Raw genomic sequence first — 20942 nt, 5'->3', positions numbered from 1 at the left:
TATGAAAATTAAAAAATAAATTGATTTGCAAATATTGGAGTGAGCGAGATGGGTTTTGCATGGAATTATGATTTATTGGCAATTGGTTAACCTTAATCATAAATTTTTGTTTCTTGTAAAGTTAGTGTTAGTCATTCATTTTCAAACAGTTATTACAATTGATATGATTGTGACGGGGCATCAAATTCAGCCAAGAAAAAAAGATGAACCAACTTTAAATTATGAAATTCTTTGTTAGATTGAATAGCTGCTTAGGATGACGAGAGTTTAGAATCATCAGTGTTTGGTTTGGTATATTTTAGTAATTACAAAGTTAAATAAATTCATATTTAACTATTCCATCAAAATTTATAACATAAAATATTAACATTAATTTTGGTTATTTAACTAATTTATCATATTACTCAAAACAAATATACATGAATAAATGCATATTCACACCTTCGTAACATAGAATGTTGGGATAGAGGAAAAATTCTTCTTTTCGAGGATACTCCCAAAAACATAGCCAATGGAGACTGGTGCGTCCTATAGCTCAGAAGATTAGGGCACATAGTTACAACCACGGTGTCGGGTTCAAAGGCCTCCTCGCGACTACCGGTAAAAAGGAAAGTATCTTCCCCTCTCACGCTAGGAAAATAATGATCGGGATAGCATAATTAAATCTTTGGAATTTGGGTGTTAGTCTTTCAAATAGTACTTTATCATGAATAATGGAATCAATACATATATTATGCTTCTGATTTATCAACGTGTGATTTTGGTTTGCACACCGTAACTCTTTTATTAGTAGTAACAAATTTCATCATCGTTAATACTTAATAGTGTAGCTGGTAACCAAAAACTTAAAAAAATAACTAGATAAATAAGAGAAAGTATGTTTTTACGCACTATAACTAATTTATTAGTAGAGTAACAAATTTCATCCTCGTGAATGATAATTGATATGGCGTGTTATAAAAAAAACTTGAAAAATAACTACTCCCTCAACAAACAATAGATCACTTTGTGTATGACACGGGTTTTAATGTAGAATTGGTAAAATAAGAGAGAAGGGAAAAAAGTACTCCCTCCGTCTCCGATTAAGAATCACACTTTGACCGGGCACGAATTTTAAGGAAGTGTTTGAATGTGTAAAATAAATGGAGTTAGGTAGTGGAATGTGGGACCTCTTTGACTTTTTGTGTGTAACAAATATAGTAAGTAGGAAGTGTGACTTTTAATTGGAAACGGACCGAAATGGAAAAATGTGACTCTTAATCGGGGACGGGGGGAGTAAGAGAGAAGGGGAAAAAGTAAGTGAGAAATAGTATTAATGGAATGATTTGTAGGGTTATAATTTGTTGAAAATTTACCATAAATAACTGTGATCTTTTTTTTTTTGACGGCCAAAAATAGAAATTGTGATCTATTGTTAGTGGACGGAGGGAGTATATAAATAAGTAAAGGTATTTTTTCTTTTTTTTTACGCACTATAACTAATTTATTAGTAGTAATAAATTTCATCCTCGTTAATAATATGGCGTGTAACCAAAAACTTGAAAAATAACTAGATATTGGGGGGGAAAAAAAGAAGCCATTGGAGTATAAGCCCCGTTCAGTTAGCCCAATTAGATTGGGCCAAGTGAATAACTGTAGCGTTGGCCAAATATCACCCATGGGCAGTGACCACGAAGGCTCCGCACGCGTCTCAGCCGAGGATCACCGGCCCATGGGCTTTGCTTGTTTCCAAGCCCGCATCTCTGCGGCAGGTGGCCCGGGGACTTTCCTGGGTTCGGCCCGTTTACACGGCCCACAACACTTTCACTTAATCCAATGGCAAGTTGTCTACTTATTACTGCATCTATCATATAAAGACATCATAATACAGCTCTTTTTCCGATGTGGGACAAATTTTCACTATTTTTCTTTTCTCAATTCTTCTTTTGTAGTTTTTAAGTAATAATCAAAAACCTAAATAAATCTTCATGCTGAACATAGAATTTATGTATTGCTGGTGTTGGGAAAAAACATTTGTTAACTCAATCATGACAATTTGGACGTATTCCATCTATCAATTTGAACCTTTTATTCTATTAAAAGTGAGATTTTCTTCTTTTTTTTCATTTATACTTCAATTCATGAAATATGAGTTCATTCCATTATCAATTTATCATCACACAAGTTTAGGACTGATTCACATATATTGGCAGAGTTAAAAGTTTATTCAAACTGTAACATGTAACTTCAATATAAGAGTCATTACTTAGGAATTACTAACATCTACTATAGTCTACAGACCAGTGGATTAGTTGGGGGGGGGGGGGGGGGTTTAAGACTTATTTTATTTTTTGTTTTCCACTAACTTTTTCTAATCAAATTTTTAATAAATATACCAAAACTAACTTTTATGATGGCTAAAGTCAAGTTTGCAACCAAGTCACTGTCTCATGGACATGGTCTCATGGACATAAACATAATCTCAACTCAAATGGGGAACACTATTTTGGAGGTCTACATAATATTCATTCCTGACTAAAATTGATTTAAAATAAATCAGATCCTAAGGTTCAATTTATACTTGGAGATGAAATAAAGTATAAAAAATAGTACTCCACTTTGACAACAAAATCAGAGTTTGCATATTTCCACTAAAACAAATTGCAAATTAATTTTATCAAATTTTCTAGTCTCGTGTTTGGTCGCTTTCTAAAGGAACTTATCAATAATGTGTTTTCGTTCAAAATTCCATTATGAAATTGTATTTGGCTGTAAATTTGTCAAATTGGTTTGCACGTTACCTTTAAAATCTACTTATAAATCACTAAGCTATTAAGTTGTTACAATTATACAAATTTTAGTAATAACATAGCTTAAATAAACTTAGTTATGTGATGCTATCGAACGTCTCCAAAACAACTGCCTATTGCAGACCGTTAAATGACGTCATATTATGCTAAACTAATTAACTTTATACCTACTTATTTTTATATCAACTTTCGGCTAACAATTTTTAGGACACTAGTGTGGCCTTAAACTAAGCTTTAAAATTTAGTTTATTAATTATTTAGTGCATAACCTTAATATGAATTTATAAGTAAAGCTTAAAAAATAACTAACTAAATAGAAACCATTTTTAATATTGTGATTTTATCTAGGGATGGGGAAAAATACCAAAATACCGGCCTTATCGTACCGAAAAAAATACCGAAAATACCGAATTTTCGGTATACCGTGACTTTCGGTACGGTATGATACCTTACTGAAAGATTCCGGTAAGGTAACGGTATGAGTTTTCAAATACCGCGATATACCGCTGCATACCAAAATTTGGTATATACCACAAAAATATAAACACAATTATATATAAAATCTATTGTGAAATATTAATATAATTATGAATAAATTATATTTAATTTATTTTTAAAATTAAAGTCAGTTATACCGCAAAAGTAAGGTATACCGAACTTCGATACGGTATACCGAAAATGAGGTTCAGTATTGGTATGAATATTCGTCATACCGAAAATAAGGATATGATGATATCGGTAAGGTATACCGTACCTACCCACCCCTAATTTGAGCCATTGGAATGTAAGCCCCGTTCAGTTAGCCCAATTAGATTGGGCCAAGTGAATAACTGTGTAATTGGCCAAATTTTCACCCATGGCAGCAGCCGCGTCTCAGCCCAAGGACCGCCGCCAATGAGATTTACTTGTTTCCAAGCCCGTAATCTCTACGGATTGTGGCCCGGGGACTTTCCTGGATTCAGCCCATTTAATAATGGGCCTCAATCCTCTCACTCCATCCAATGGCATTGGCATGATAACTATGACACGGAGCTTGTAGCTTAATAACCTCGATAACCATTACTCTTTTTTCGATGTGGTACAAACTTATTGTTATTTTGCTTTTCTCACTTCTTCGTTTACCGTTTCAAGGATTGACGCTTGTAAATTCGTAATAGTAAATATACATGATAAAAGTTATACCAACAAACTCCATATTGCCGTCGTTTCAGGAAAAATCAGCACTAATTAGATAGTGGTGGGTGGGAAAAACATTTTGTCAACTCAATCATGACAATTTGGAGGTTTCCTAGGTACACCTTTCACTTTAAAATTTTATTTTATTAAAGTGAGATTTTCTTTTTTCATTTATATAGTTGGGAAAGATTCCTTTAAATTATAGTGAACCTTAATTGTACATAGTGGAGTATTGCTTATCGTTAAGTTCATGAGGATAAGTACATTCTCTGATCATAATTCATCATCACATTAGTTACTTTACGTGAGAGTTCATTGCAATTGTAATTGTGTAAAAATGTGAGGTTTTTTTTAATTATTTTGTAGTAGTTCACAAAATCCAAACATTCCTTCTCATTATTCAAACTTATTTAGCCAAATATGACTAAACCTTAAGACTTTACAAATCATGTCATGACTCCCACAACACTTTATTAAGGGTATATTATAATGGATGCCTTAAAAGTTCATACGTATTTCAAACCGTTCCCAAAAAGAAAGTAGTTAGGATGATCCATTCCATCAAATTAGATAAACTGTCTCCACCTTACTTCAGACAAATCATGTGATCTCACTTTTCATTTATGCATTTCTCAAAAATTAAAATACTACTAAAACACCTGCAGATTTTTAATAGAAAAACTCTACACTCACATGCATCTTCTTTGAATGCAACTCAAAAAAAACACAAGAAGCAAACATAAATTAAAATTTACTACAAGTAACTAATACTATTCAATTGAGAAACTAACTTCTCTCATCACCAAGCCAACTATCCTTCCCCTTAGGCCCAGTAGGCCCTTCCTCCCCCAACACCTCATTAGGCAAACTCCTCACAGCCTTATCAAACGCACTCTTGAGCTTCCCCGGCAACACCTTCTCCACCTTCCTCACTTCATCATCAAAGCTATAGCTTATCTTCGGGCCCCACTCCCTCCTATACTCCACCCACCCCGGCTCGCCGTCGCTTATAACCTCATACCTCACCCCACAATCCATGAACATCTTCCCCTTCCCACTATCATTCCTTATCCCAACGCTCCCGTTCCCCGACAGCACCAGCCCGGCCTTGTGGTAGGCCGCGTGCCCGTGCAAAGACGCGTACGCCACCGGCCTATTCCCGTCCGCGAACTCCAACCCCGAGGCATCCACCCACTCCCCCTTGCTATGCTGTGCAAAATACATCCTTTTCAGCTCCCCATCCATGTTGCTGATCCTTAAAGTCACATGCTCCCAATCACCAACGTGCTCGCCGATTTTGCCTAGGCCAATGTTCAAGAACTCCACTTTAGCCTTTGCTGCGCCGTTGAAAGGGTAGAAGATCCAGAAGACGAGGTCGGTGAACGTGCCACCAAACATCGGCTTCACATGAATGTAGGCATTTGCAGTTGATAAATCACCCTTTTTGACTCTCTCCCTCGCTGCATTGTCGGCCGGGAGATCGATCCAGTACAATCCATCATTGCCTCCTCCTTGGGGAAGATTCGAGCCCGCTGCATCGATGGGAACGGGCTTCGACTCCTCCCCTTTCGTGTACAGAAGCGCGCCGTTTTGGAAGAACCATGTGACCGAGGAAGGGAGGTATTGCTCATCAGGATGGAAATATATGCGTGGGGAATATGTCTCAATCAGAGCCTTGATCTGATCAGAATCAGGCATTGCTGTGACCTTAATCTCATCAGAATCATCTTCCTTTTTAACATTGGCAGCAGCTGCAGCATTCTTCAAGCAGACTACACCAAAATCAGATCCATTTTTCAGAGCTAAAAATGTGTTGGTTGGAACCCCCAAACCCTCACGGCCCCTGTTTTTAGGCCTTGACGTGTAGACACTGAACCCACTCGAGTTCCCCCAAATCCAATCCTCGCGCTCGACGCTATCCGTGAGATCCGCGCGGACGCAGCGGATCTTGTCGAGCGCGGGCTTGGCGGGGGAGCTCGTGACGACGCTCCCGACGGCCCTGTACCCGTCGGGAGGAGTCGGGAGCCAAATGTAGGCAGCCCCGTCTTGGTTTATCTTCAAACCCTCACTGCTCCAAACAAGCGTGTAATCAGTCGGCGGCTTCAACACTGCGGCGGAGGTGGCGGCGGCGACGAGAACAGAGGCGGAGAGGGGCTTGTTGTTGGGCTGGCTGTAGCTGCCGAGCATGAAGAAGCCATCGGGGATTGCATTGGGCTCGAAGAAGGCGGCCCCGAGGTTGTCCGGGCCGCCTTCTTTTGCGGCCCAGATTTTGGCGAAGGTGGAGACTTCGCGAATCTGCAAGCCTCCGAGGTCGATGGTTCCGGTTGCGAAGCCTTCACCTGAGCCAAAACAGAGGAGGAAACAGAGTAAAATGTGTTGAATCATGGTGATTGTTGATCACACACAATTTAACACCGAAAATAATGAAAACCTGCAGGCCACGACGGCAATGCAGATGGGAGCACGAATGGTGTTTCGATTGGAAGAGGCTTCTTCTTTTTTTTCTTGAAAATGCCACTGATCTTGCTACACATATATAATGTTCCACTTCCCATGATTTTGTTCTAAACTGTAAAAAAAATATATAATTAATTTTTTTTTAAAAAAGAAATAAATGTGTGGAGAAAATGGGATAATGTTGAAGGACCACGGACGAGACAAATTGGACATCATGAAATGGAATATATGCAAACAAAGAGGTACAAAAACCAAGTGCCAAGCAAGATTACTTTTGGGGTTTGGTTGGATTTCGTGCAAGATTTAACTCTTTGTATAGGCATTGTTTTGAACGTAACTATTGACATGTGATTTTGATTAAATTGTGGAGAATCGCATCAGAAATGGTATATTTGTTGTACTCGTTCAATTAATGATTAATTCATGATTATCATAGCGTTTTGGGAACTAATTTATTAGTATGCTTTAATAGAGAACATTGTTTAATACGGCGAAGGTTGTTAAATAGGTACAGATTTCTGGGGTGGTTGGTCAGTCAGGAAGAAACATTATTTTGTGATTAATTTTAATTACTGGGTGAGCATATTAGGTAAAAATCAATGACACATTATGGAATTATTGCATAAATATAGTCGTGTATATGCCATGCCTCCACACTATGCATTATGCAACTATGAAAGTCCACTCATTCAAGTTGGTATATATAGATAATTAATTCAAACATATTCTATGGGTTCATACTTCAATAGAATTCTGACTTTTTATGTCACAGACTGCAGTTCTGCACTGTGTCGTGTGTGCACGAACGATTTTCGATACGCGGTGAACTTATGAAATTAAATAGCATAACTAACAGACAATGATATATACACATAGAGACAAGTAGTCACACTAGTCCACAACCCTCCTAAATGATTAGCCAATTACTAATCTATTGTCATAATAATTCACTAACACTATTTGCACCACATTTTCTGCTACTCTCTCTTATTTTATCAATTACGTATTAAAATTTATATCATTTAAAACTGTCTATTTTTTATGGACGAAGGCAGTATAAGATTTCATATGATTGTTTCTCACGAAAATATTAGTGATCGTGTGACTACTAATATTTTCCTAACATTAGTGATGGCCGAGTCGCTGTCGCGAGTTGGACAATCATGATGATTATGAATATATATGTTAATATTTTGATAAGGGTGTTTATTTTATTGCAATTACATATAATGATATGATAATGATTAACACAGTTCCTTATCTAAATGATAAGTTTTTAATGCAGGTCTAAAATCACTAATAATGGTGCCCATTTGAATTTCGATTTTATTAAACGATATATATCATCATACCATATACGCATAATTGATGTGCACTCATTAAATTTTGGAGTTACCGCAGTTTGTCCGTTACAACTTACTTCAAGTAATGAATCGTGTTCGCTTTATTTTCACTTTTCCTTTGTCAGTTGATTCAAGTCTTCCATTCTTTTCCTTGCTTGCTTTTTTGAAAAATGACAATAGAAAAAATCTCCAAGTCAAGTTATTAGTGTTATTTTAGTTCAAAAGGTTGAGGTCTAACAACCCTCCAACTATTTAAGCTTAATTTACCAAGAACTTATGCAAAATTTTCAAAGCTCACTGTTTACGTAAGCGCAATCAATTGATCTTTAGGTAGAATAAATGAAAATTACATTACTTTAGCTTTTAGCTTTCTTAGATAATTCAATAAGGCTGAACCGAACTTTCAAATCTACTGATTTCACAAAATCAATGAAAATCAATGTTTTCAATTAAAATCGCCGATTTATATAAGAAAACTACCAATTTTATGACGAATAGATGCATCATGCATGTAGACAATAGCCGAATATACCCCTACATAGACCTAGCTTTGTAACCCTAGGAATCGGCGATTAGTCATTGATTTTCAATTTTATTTTCTACGAACTTAAATCAGACCACTTGCCCCACAAAGCATATTTCGGATAGGCCCATGTTTACAATTTTGATTCCAGAATCGAAACCTTCGACCATTTTCTGGACCGAATCGGCGATGGTAGTTAAACTCAGTAACTCTATCAATATCTCTGAACGGCAATAGATCTGTCGTAAAACAATCTTAATTTTTATGATAAACTAGTATCTCACCCGTGCTATGCACGGAACATTGAACTATTTTAAAAATATAATATTGTGGGTAAAATTTATGTAACATAGATAATATTCATAATTATTTACAAAAGCTTATGCATAAGTTGTTGGTTAAATTTGTTGGATCTGTAATAAATTAATTGTGAACAAACGTTGATAACATGGGGAAAAAGTCATATATAGTTCAACAGTAAAACAAATTTGTTAAATATAAATATATTACTATAGAGTAAATTACAAAACAATAATTCATACGTTTTGAAAAACTTATTTGTAAACAACATTTATAGTAGAACACACAGTACTATTAAGTTCATCATCCCAAACTAAAGTCTTCAATCCTCACGACTTGTAACTCTAGACACAGCAACATACAATTGGTTGTGGCTGAAGACACGTTTTTTTAAAAAATAACCCCACATGCGCAAAAGATTGGCCTTGGCTCTTGTTAATTGTCATAGCATATGACACCGACAAAGGAAATTGTCGACGTTGAAATTTGAATGGCAACCTAGTAAGAAGGCGTTACTGACATCCGAGGAATCAACACTTTATTACCTTGGTTATCAGCACTCAAGACTTTGGCTTCTAAAACATGATCACCTAGACGTGTAATGATCAATCGTGTTCCATTACACAGTCCATTAGCAGAATCTATGTTTCTTAACAACATAACAGGAGTACCAACCTTCAACAACAACTCATGATTTGGTGTACCATAGCACTTAAGATTATTCAAAAATTCTACTGAATGTATCTCCGCAAAACCATTAGAGGTTTGATCAGACTTAGATATGCTATCTGAGCTCAAATAAACACGACCATCCGATTGATCCAAAGAAATCATATATTGATTAACCAAGTCAACCACATCCAACGTTGGAGCAAGTATAGCTCGATCATGCAAATGGCAGCTTAAATATTTGTTGTCCATATATGAAGGATAAATAGATTTAACAATGTTTTGTAGAGGATCACCACTCTCGGCCAATACAATATCAGTAGGAAGATCAATATTGACTTCACCATCATTAGGACCCCCAATAACCCCATCTCCAATTGACGCCACCCACTCAGAAAAATCCTTCAATTTCGACGCTTCCTCACCAGATTTAATTCTAAGAAGTCTCATATTGTTAGTCAACCTCAAAAATTTGCAACTACTCCATAGATACGATGAGTTAATAGTAGCATTCACAATATCTTGTCGACTACCATTAGGCACAACCGGTAAAATCTGTCTGGAATCACCCCCCAAAACAACCGTTTTCCCACCAAATGGCATCTCCATGCTCAACTCATTGCATACTGTCATAAGGTCACGCAAACTCCGATCAACAGCTTTCAAACAATGTTTATGAACCATAGGAGCTTTGTCTCATATAATAAGTTTCGCTCTCACAATCATCTCAGCTAATGCACTACCTTGTTTTATATTGCATACTAGTAATCTGATATACTCCTATTATTTTGTTTTGAAAATTCACATCTCTACATTTTTCTATTATTGAAATATTCAACTTTTTGGTTATCAGATCTTTCAACTTCTAAGTTCAGACCTGAAGCTGCCAATTAGACTTGTTCAAGGGCATGAGTTGTGGTTTTAACAATTTGGAAAGAGTTTGTGGTTTGGGATTGGGAGATATGGTCTCAATTTCAAGAGGATCTACACCAATAATGGGATTTTGGAAACTCGGTTTCATTTTGAATGTCTCGAAAATACTCTAACATTTTCTTTTTTCCGGATACTAATTACTTGATCGGTAGTTTTAAGTTAAATGGAGGTAATTCCACGGGGCTAGATGGAAGATATGGACTTGGCACAGATGGAGGTTTTTGTGCAGGCCATGAATTTGGATAATTCATCTAATAACATTGCTGAATTGATGAATTTTGCTGCACAATCTCGATGGTGTGACAACTCTGGTAATTTAGTTGACCAGATTTATCCCCATTCCGTCTTGTCCCCAGCTATGTCACCTTTTAATGGGTTGAACTTCAGTCCACATGATCCAGGAAATCCCCTAGTGAATGGGATATCATGGGAAGTTTATCCTATTGTAGAGATCCATTAGGCTTTCCTCCTGGTGAAAACCAATTGCCTCTTCGTACAGATTCTACTGATCACAATGCTAGTTTGATCAAAACTCGGTGCCATCAATATATAGTGGGTGACCTGGGGAATACCGTCATCCCAAGGTCTCCTATGCTACTACCACTGGCCGAGAGAATGCTCAAAGCAAGGGGACTTTAGCCCAAATTTGGGTCCCAGTTAAGAGTGGGAGCAAGCACATCTTAAGCACGCGGTGAACAACCTTATTTGTCAGACCATCAACTTTCTGGATACCGTGAAGTGTCTGAGTTATTCACCTTTTCAATAGAGCCAAAATTAGGTTCTTTTCTGGGGCTTCCCGGTCGTGTTTTTACGTCAAGGACTCCAGAGTGGACTTCAAATGTGATGTACTACAATAAGACCGAGTACATGAGGATGAAACATGCATCTGATCATGAGATTCGAGGGTCTATTGCCTTACCTATTTTTGAGGATGATTCACTTGGAAGGTCGTGTTGTGCTGTGTTAGAGTTGGTTACCAAGAAAGAAAAGTATAGTTTTGATTTGGAAATGAAAACTATTTGCCAAGCATTAGAGGTCAGTTTCTCTCACTCTCCATATATGATAATATTCACTATATGATAACATATCATAGGATAAAGTTTTAATGGATTGATGTGTAATATTATGATTTATTATGAAAACATAACTACACAAGTAAGATTCTTGGTCCTTATTTAGTTATATGATTTTTTTTTCTTTTTATTATAAGAAGTTGTACAATATTTGTTATATATGTTGGGGCCTTAAAATTCATTTGGTTATAACAAAAGATGCAAGTGATAATCTAGTCAAACTTCTTTTATAATTCCTCTTTATTGATTTTACATAATTTGAGATATATGTGGTTCTAATAAATTGTGATTACATGTTAATGCTTGCGTCCAACCTTTTACAGGTTGTGGATCTAAGGACCAAGGTGCCTCCTAAGATTTGTCCTCAGGTTTGCCTCCAACCTTTGTTTTGGTTACTCATACATTCTTTTAGAAGCATGGTGGATTAAGTTACGTAACAAAATATTTATTCCAGACTCTCTCCAGGGACCAAAGGGCCATTTCAGCTGAGATAAAAGATGTTTTACGTGTTATTTGTCAAACGCATCAGCTTCCTCTTGCACTAACATGGATCCCATGTAGTTACATGGAAGAGACTAATGATGAAACTATGAGGATGTCTTCTAGGAGATATAGTGCAGGTCTTAATGAGAAATATGTTCTCTGCGTTGAGGATAATGCTTGTTACATAAATGACAAAGATATGGAAAGTTTTGTACATGCATGTGCTTAACATTATCTTGAGAAAGGACAAGGTATTGTTGGAAAATCACTTCAATCAAATATGCCCTTCTTTTATCCAGATGTGAAGGAATACCATGTTAACGATTATCTACTTGTTCACCATGCTCGTAAATTTGGCCTAAATGCTGCCATAGCCATCAGTAGGCCAGTCAAATCGGGTACCCGCGGATACCCGATCCGAAAATTTCGGGTACCCGATCCCGAATTTCCCAAAATATAGTATCTGATACCCGATTCGAATTTTATTTCGGGTACCCAATTACCCGACTCGGATATCCAGTCCCGAATGATCGGGTATCCAGTCCCGATTTCAATTTCAATTTTGACTTTTTTCAAAAAAAAAATATTAACTTCAAACTTTTAGAAATATAAACATGTAGTCCTAATTTAATACACTTGAAATAGTATTTAAGAAAAAATAACTATAACCATATCAAGATTCCTACACTATATTTAATCACTTATCATCATCTTCCACCTTATCTAATTTTCTCGTTTCAATAGACCTCAATTCTGGCTTGCATTCACATAATAAAATATTTTCATTATTTGCTCACATGTCAAAACATTAATAATATAAAAACCCTAAGTTTCTATCAAACTAAATGATCCAGATGCACACAAAGAATGAAAGAACCAAGACATGGGATGACTTTTGCAAATCGTTGGCTATCTAAATTAGGATAATTTTCAAGAGGGTCAGACCAATGACGGACCCAGGTGGGGTCGAGTGGGGTCGACCGACCCCACCGGAGTCCGTCGAGAGGTGCCGGAATTTTCATTTCATGGACCTCCGACCCCACGCAGCCCTGCCTTGACCCTGTGAGGTAGATCCCCACCAGGGCACTTGATTGTCCATTTCCGGAAAATAAAAGGAGACTGAGGAGAATCAGTCGGAAGAAAAGAAGAGAGAGACGGAAAGGGGGAGGTAGAGAGCCGCAGACAGTTTTGACGAAGAAGACAACGTTTCAACTCTTTTGTTTTTTAACGTAATGGGCTAAATTTGTGGCCTAGTTTTAACTCCGTGGGCTTATTTAATGAAATAGGCTAGGTTAGTTACTACTACTGTTATTAAAACTATAAATGATAATTATGTTTATAATTTCTATTTTCAAGGATAATTCCATTCTAATTTATTGATTTTAAAATTTATTGATAACTCGTCACATAATTATTTTATAAATATATTTAAATACAGATTTTTAAAAATAAATATTTAAGTCAAAAGATAAAAGTAAATGTATTTAACTTGTGCAACCTCTATTCGGCATTAGGAGTCCATTTTGACATTTTTCTAACTGGTTATAAGAGTTTTATTTTACTTTTACTATAAATAGATATAAATTTTGTATTCTATTAATTTATTTTATTATAAAAGTAATATACTTCATAAAAGTGTGATTTAGTATTTTGAAATTTGGACTAAGTTGGAGATTTGGGCTTCCGTAAATAAGTTTTTTAGTTTTTAAAATATTTTATAAGTATTCCGTCCGACCCCACGGACTTTGTATCCTGCGTCCATCATTGGGTCAGACCATCATAATTCAATGAGTCATAAGTTCAATAAGACAATAGCCATCACAATTCATAAGATCTGACAATAACCTCCATCTACAATAACCATCAAAGATTCAAAATTGATAATATCAAAAGTCCAAAAAAAAAATCCATCAATCTCCATCTAATCATCTTTATTGTGGCAAAGTGGACCATCATCTCGAACTCCAACGGTGGCTAATACTACATGGATAAACAATAAAAGAAGTTCAAATAAGTATAAATGTATAATATATAAAAAATTAAAATTTAATGAATATAACTTACCACTTTGATACTCTTCAAGTCCAATGTTGCCTAAATCTTCAAACATGTCTTCATTATATTTCTTTTCCAAGTCAATACTCTTCAACCAATCTGAAGCACAAACTAAAACCTCAACCATACAATGAGCTAATGAGCTTCTATATGGAGTGAGAATACGACCTCCCAAGCTAAATGCACATTCAGATGCAACACTAGAAATAGGAATAGCCAAAATATCCCTTGTCATCTCACTTAGAACGGGGTAACGTGAATTCTCCGACCACCACTTCAAGATATCAAAGTGGTCCACGCCATCGTTCTCCTCGATGTGAGTGTTTTCAGTAAGATAAACAGGAAGCTCATTAAACTTGTTGGTCTGCCGCTTCCCTCTTAAGACCACGAGACTACACGTTCCTCGGAAAACAGATCGCCCTTGATTTTCAGCCTCATCGCGACCATCTCTTTGCCGTTGAGACGGTTTTCGAGCCTCTCTCTGTGCCACATAATAGTCAAACATCTCATTCAATGAGTATGTAACATCTCTGACCATGATTTCCCCTCGTGTATCTCCATAAATTGACTTGAAGCATGTCTCTACGTGACTCATTTTTTTTGTCTCGGATCAAGCACGGCAGCAATGTATAAAATCCTGTTCATCCTTGGATTTAATTCCATATCCTCCGCCCAATATTTTCCAATCTTTGCCCTATTATTTTTAAAAAAATGAAATTGAATAATTGTATTTAATAAGATGTAATGTATTACTCCCTCCGTCCCAAGGAAGATGACCCATTTCTTGGGCGGCACGGGATTTTATGCAACTTTATTTTGCGTGTTAAATGGAGAGAGTAAAGTAAGAGAGAGGGGATAAAGTAGAGATAAAAGGGTTTCCATTTTAAGTAATAGGTCATCTTGGTTGGGACAAACCAAAAAGAAAAGTGGGTCATCTTTAATGGGACGGAGGGAGTACTAACCTGTGGTCAATGAAAAAAATTAAGTATTTATCTCATCTTCATGGCCATCAATTTTATGTCATGATCTTCACTAATCTCCAATGTTGAAATGAGATAAAAAATATCAGACATTTCAGCAAAAAAAATGTGTGAAGTTGGATATTTGGTGCCAGACATGAGGACAGTCAACTCGTAGAACTTCCGTAAGTATTCAATCATCTTCTTCACACAGATCCAGTCATGTTTTTCAAGCAATCCAATGAATTCATCATTGTGCTTCTTTTGACTCAAATCTTTTCTATAAGATGGATACATCTGACTATAGAGCTGAAATGTCTCTTCATAAGGTATGGCAGACTGAAGCATCAAATAAGTAGAGTTCCAGCGAGTGGGGACATCTAAGCATAATGCCTTCTTCGAATCAATCATGTCCGCAAGAATATTCACCACCTTAGCACATTGTGAACTTCTTTGTGATGAAGTTGTGATCCACTTGACGGCCTCCCTAACTCGGCGTATTGACGTGTCAATTTCTTCCAAACCAAATTGAACAACTATGTTAAGAATGTGACCCGCACAACGCATGTGAAAGTACTTATCATCCAAAACATTGGTATTAAACTTGTTCAAGTAAGACTTGACATCTTCAATAGCTCCATCATTTAGAATTGCATTGTCCATAGTGCAACACAAGAGAGATGTCAATCCCCACTCCTTCAACGTTGTGATTATAGATTCACCAGCGTCTGCCCCCTTATGACTTTCAATCAAGGCAAAACTGATTATCCTCTTATGCAATCTCCACTCCTTGTCAATAAAGTGTGCAGTAACACAAATGTAATTTGAGTTATTCCCACCCGTCCAACAGTCACTGGTGATAGAAACTCTGCCCATGCCCTCTCTCTTGAAATATCTAGCCAAACCTTGTTTGCGCTCAAGGAACAACTTCACACAATCGGTTCTTATTGTTTGTCTTGAAGGAAGTTGAAGTTGTGGACAATTAGTTTGACAGAATCTTCTAAAACCCACGTACTCCACCATCCTGAATGGTTGCTCATCGAGGATGATCATCTCGCAAAGTGAAAGTCTACCCTCCTTTTGGTCAAACTTCCAACTAGTCAAAGATGAATTGCCACCATTTGCATCTTCGACATAGTTCAACATAGTTTGTCCTTTATTGTTGTCGTCCTCTTGTGCCTTCTTCTTCAAACAAGCAATGGTATGGTTTTTTAAACCATTAGTTCCACACCAGCGCCGGTCAGCTGCAATTAGAACGTCACATCTTTTGCACTTTCCTTTCACCACTTTAATAGGAGGATTGCCTGCCATAACCTTCACTCTATCATAATCCTTCCAAAGAAGGGATCTTGGCTCCTTCTTTATCTCAATTTTTTTCTTCTTTTTGCGTGATTGATCAACACCGGCATCTACATTGTTCTCTTCCATTTCCATATCCTTTAATATGGACACATCTTCTAAATCTTGGTCATTTAGAATCATGTTGATATTGCTATCTTGTTGTGTGTCCATAGGCTTAGATATGATAGGTGCGCTTCCACTTGGTCTTTTAGACATCCTACAATTATAGAATAGTATGGAAAAGTTATACTCGTATTTAAATACACATAATAAAACGACACTAAACATAAAATGTACATCTTCCAATAATGTCTCTAACTCTCCATGTATAATTATATATATTGTTGCCAAGTCACAATCATTAATATGCTAAGTATTTACATTAAAAGTAATAGGCAATGATATGACACAATAACATTAACAATAAGAATTACTATTTCAGAAGCTTGAATGACTTTGAATTTTTAAGCAACTGTTTTTAGTTAACAATTAATGTACATATTCAGAGTATAGAGTTCCTAATATGCAACAACTATTTACTATTTAAATTAAGATGCAAGTTATGTAATCTAATTTTCGTGATCGTATGCCGAATACCTTGACTCAATATAATATATTATTGATTACTAGACAATAATCCAAGCCATTAACATAATCTAACTCATTAACATAACAAAATAAAGTTTTACCTTCACTGATGGACGAGCTACGGAGGTAGAAGGTGGCGGCGGTGGATGGCAGTGGCTGGGCAGTATGGCCTGCAGCGCAGGCAAGAGAGCAGGAGAAGGGAGAGATGTTGCAGCCGGCGCTGGGGGAGGAGGAGGCGGCGGCGGCGGCGACGGAGGGAGAGCAGGAGAGGAAAAGGAGGCGTGTATGTGCAGTAACTCAGACTCAGTAATAGTCATTAATCCTAATATTTAATTATATAAGTATATGATTAGTTATATGAACAGTCGGCTAATATCTAATATTTAATTATTTAAAATATGATTAGTAATATGAACAGTCGGCTCATATTTAAAAATAAAAAAAATACATTATATATTAAAATCGGATAATTCGGGTATACCCGATCGGGTATCGGATTATCCGCTATCCGAAAAATCCAAATTCTCAATACCCGATCCCGATCCGAAACTCGATTTTTCGGATTTTGGGTATCCAGTTACTCGATTTTTTGGGTTTGGATATTGGGTATCCAATACCCGGTATCTATTTTGACAGGCCTAGCCATCAGAATAAGATCTATGTATAATGGTAACAACGACTATATACTTGAGATCTTTCTTCCCATCAATATGAAAACAAGTGTAGAGCATCAACTCTTGGCATTTGAACATTTAGATGCTACTATTATACTATCAACATGATTAATTAACGGTGTGATAATTAACATGTGATAATTAAATAAATTTAATACCATATTCATGGATTATTTATAGGAAAATAAAATAAATTAGTTAAATTCTATCTCTACAATGATGGAATTCAAATTTGTTCCACTTGCATTAATCGTATGAGTACTTTTATTTGAAATATATTATAATAATTAATTAAATTTAACACCATGGTCATGGATTAATTATAGGGAAACAAAATAAATTAGTTAAATTCTATCCCTATAATTATAGAATTCAAATTTGTGTTAAATTTTAAATTCACAAACAAAATACCATGTGGTTAATTTTATTCGGAATAGATTATAATAATTAATTAAATTTAACACCATGGTCATAGATTAATTATAGAGAAATAAAATTAATTAGTTAAATTCCATCCCTATAATTATGGATTTCAAATTTGTGTTAAATTTTAAATTGATAAACAAAATACATGTGGTTACTGTCTTCATTAGAATTCTGAATCGTGAGTTTTTTTTTTCCTGTGAAAATTGTGATTTACTGATTCGTTTCACTTGATTTTATTTATTTTATGTGATCGATTGTTCGTGTTTTCTGAATTTTTGTTGTGTTGACGATTGGTTCACGTGTTTTCTTTCATTACTTGTTGAAGCTGAATGCTGGTGATCGTTCTCTGTGAATAGGTTTTGGAGATTTCGCTTAATTGCAATTTTTGCTTTCTTGGACCGAAGGTCGTGATGTGCAATGAAATTGTTAACATTTTAAACTGAATATGGTGGTGAACATGATCTGAAGTAACAATTCGTGGTTCCCTTTCTTGGCGTTGCTGTTGTGGACAATGTTGGCCTTCTTGTTGGCCTCAGCATTGAGCATCTTTTAAACTGAATATGAAGGTGAAGTTTTGGTTCTTGTTTTTTAAGGAATCGAGATTCAGCTTGGGGTTTTGCCCTTTCTTCGTGGGGTCTTCTTTGATGGAGAGGGATGTGCATTGAAATTGTTAAAATTTTAAAATGAGTATAGTGGTGAATATGATCTGAAATCCACTTGATCGTATAGCATAGTGTAATACAGTAATAACCCTTTAAAAATGATTACAATTAAATTATAAATGATTTACCTAAATACCCTCAAAATTCCACTTATTTCTCAAAATATCCTCAAAACTCCCCAATTATATATTGTATAGACACTATTTAAATCCATAAATGGATCTGATTTTATGTGATGGCCCATATCTCGGATTGCTAAATTTACTTGCATACCAAATGTCTTTTTTTTGGGCCTATATTTCGACTTAATGGGTCGAGTTCTTATTTCTGAACAATTTTACGCAAATTAGTTTTATATTATCCTATGTCCCGTAACAATAGATTTATATTTCAAATAATCAAATATATTTAATTTATAGTTTTTTTGTTGGCTCTACCTTTAGACCGATTTATATAAAATGCAAAAATGGATCTTAAAAAGATGGATAATATTGCGAGCGACACAAAGCTCCAAGCTCAAAATAACTTGTACTACCATTTTATTCAAAGTTACAAATTCTCAATTCGGCACCAGCACCGCACCTCCTCTTATCAAAGTTTGAAATTTCTCGGACCAAAAGTCACGGGTTCGAGTCCACTGTGACGCGACTGTTAAAAAATATGTTCATTTGCCAATCAAAAAGAAAAAAAAAGTTGAAATTTTGTCACTGTGTCACATTTGCAAGTTTTTGAAAAATGAATTCTGGCAATTTGCCAGATTTGCAACTTTTTTTAAAGTGAAGGTTCGTTATAACTATTTTCAACGTCGGTTCGCATTTGCGACTCAACTCAGACGAGAGATCTCGTCAAGTAATTAAGCATGAGATAATTTTGACATTTAGCTATACCTTACTTGATTAATTTAAAAGAGTCAGAATTTAAAAACTGTTAAGTAGTTATTATTAAGAAATTCTAATACTCCTACTACATTTCTCTACAATAAAATTAGACTACGCTTCTCAGATTAACAATGAGAACAAATTACGGAAAAAAGAAATAGAAATGGCTTGATAATGATTCCTTTATTGTCACGTCTCACGGAAAAAAAATGTCTCGGATCACTATCCAAATGAAGCAGGGCTAATAGTTTATATTATTATAATCTCATCTAATTTACTTTAATTAGTAAATTTATTTCACCCTATAAAGAGCCGATACAAGGAATTAAAATATACAATGAAGCCATTTTTTGAGTAATACAATTGTCAACATCTCACTGAAATAATCTTGATTTAATTTTTAAGTTACCTCTGAGTCTATATATGACTTAGGATGATACATTTGTTAGTTATTACTATAATATAGTATCATATTTGACGGCTAAAACTTCGAAGACTACTATGCCTGCAGTGCCGGCCATATTAAATTATAACGGAAAAGTTAGTTTTTAGTTTACTATATACTCTATTAATAACGCTGATTTGTCCGTAACTGACATGCTTAAAGTTAAACTAATGACTATGCATGAGCTTACTTTTGAAAATAAATAAATAAAAAATGATTATGACCTTAGTATCAAGGTTCAAAGGCTCTAATGTATGATAATGAATGCAGTTAAAAATTTTAATGCTGAAATTCTGTAGACAATCCCAAAGCTCCAAATCACAAGCGGACAAAGTAATAGTACAGCATGATATTTTTTTCTTTCCACTTAGTTAATATTAATATTTTACTACTCATGTGAAGAAACGTAGTATGGGTTGAATTAATGATATATGATTAATGTCCGATGTTAAGGTCTTAACTTCGAGTTTACCGTTATACAACCTAAATTTATTATTATACATTTAGTAACATACACTCAGAGTCGCCATTCTTCTCAATAAAAACAACAATTGTTAGAGTCCAAATAATAGAACTCACCCTAAAATAACTAAAAATAACTATAAAGATAGAAATTTCATTTAGTCTATAAACTTTATACAATAATACAACCAAATGCTTTATATAGTAAAATTATGCTGTTACATATCATTCGACATTCGAGCTAGATTTACCTCTTCAACTGTGAAAAAAAAAAAGAGAATTACCTATCAAGTATTTTGCATATTTAACTATGATTTTAGTTTCTATATAGGAGTATTATAATTTTACACTTGATCTTTTGAAAAATAATATTCTCTCCATCCTTAGATAGTTAGCCATATTATTATTCGGACCGGCTAAAAGTGGTTGGTATGGGTTGTTTTATTTTTTTGGCAAAAACTTTATCCTATCGAGTATTTTACTTTTTCTTTCTCTCTCATATTTTATTATTTTTCCACTTTAATCTTTAAACATCAGTTTTAATCTTATGTCCAAAAAACGTCTCAACTAACTTGGAGTAATTGATAGTTATGTGACTATGTCAAAAATTGACATTAGTTATACGTACAATCTAGCTTGTGACTCTTTAATGTTACTATCTCATAATTTCATTGAGTTATCAAATTATTGGTGTAGTTATAAAAAG

At 35.3% G+C, this 20942-nt stretch overlaps 1 protein-coding gene, 2 non-coding genes and 2 pseudogenes across 3 annotated transcripts; 1 reads left to right on the top strand and 4 right to left on the bottom strand.

The window, feature by feature from the left end:
- Positions 1–1574: 1574 nt before the first annotated feature.
- Positions 1575–1822, bottom strand: LOC148931487 (RNase MRP). Its single transcript, XR_016136062.1, has one exon.
- A 1739-nt stretch (positions 1823–3561) lies between these two features.
- On the bottom strand, positions 3562–3797 carry LOC148931486 (RNase MRP). The gene has a single exon (XR_016136063.1).
- A 758-nt stretch (positions 3798–4555) lies between these two features.
- On the bottom strand, positions 4556–6600 carry LOC125206164 (hypothetical protein At1g04090-like). The gene is made up of 2 exons (XM_048105455.2): positions 6397–6600; positions 4556–6304 (listed from the first exon to the last, which is right to left on the bottom strand). The coding sequence occupies exons 1-2, from the start codon at positions 6518–6520 to the stop codon at positions 4752–4754; spliced, it is 1677 nt and encodes a 558-aa protein (XP_047961412.1). The 5' UTR covers positions 6521–6600; the 3' UTR covers positions 4556–4751.
- Positions 6601–8910: 2310 nt separating this feature from the next.
- LOC148931485 (uncharacterized) lies at positions 8911–9422 on the bottom strand (annotated as a pseudogene).
- Positions 9423–10150: 728 nt separating this feature from the next.
- LOC125202807 (protein NLP8-like) lies at positions 10151–17621 on the top strand (annotated as a pseudogene).
- Positions 17622–20942: the final 3321 nt, after the last annotated feature.

Source organism: Salvia hispanica, chromosome 2 (genome assembly GCF_029641045.1).
Source record: "Salvia hispanica isolate PSC_SH4W2 chromosome 2, Shi_PSC_v1, whole genome shotgun sequence".
NCBI lineage: Eukaryota > Viridiplantae > Streptophyta > Magnoliopsida > Lamiales > Lamiaceae > Salvia > Salvia hispanica.
Note: the sequence above shows the minus strand (reverse complement) of the source record. Positions and strands in the feature narration are given on the sequence as shown.

Bases quoted from the DNA above. Each gene is read 5' to 3' on its own strand.
- LOC125206164 (XM_048105455.2), bottom strand. From the start codon at position 6,520: ATGGGAAGTGGAACATTATATATGTGTAGCAAGATCAGTGGCATTTTC. The intron at 6,305-6,396 runs GTTTTCATTATT...GTTTTGGCTCAG, and splicing joins ATTGCCGTCGTGGCCTGCAG to GTGAAGGCTTCGCAACCGGA.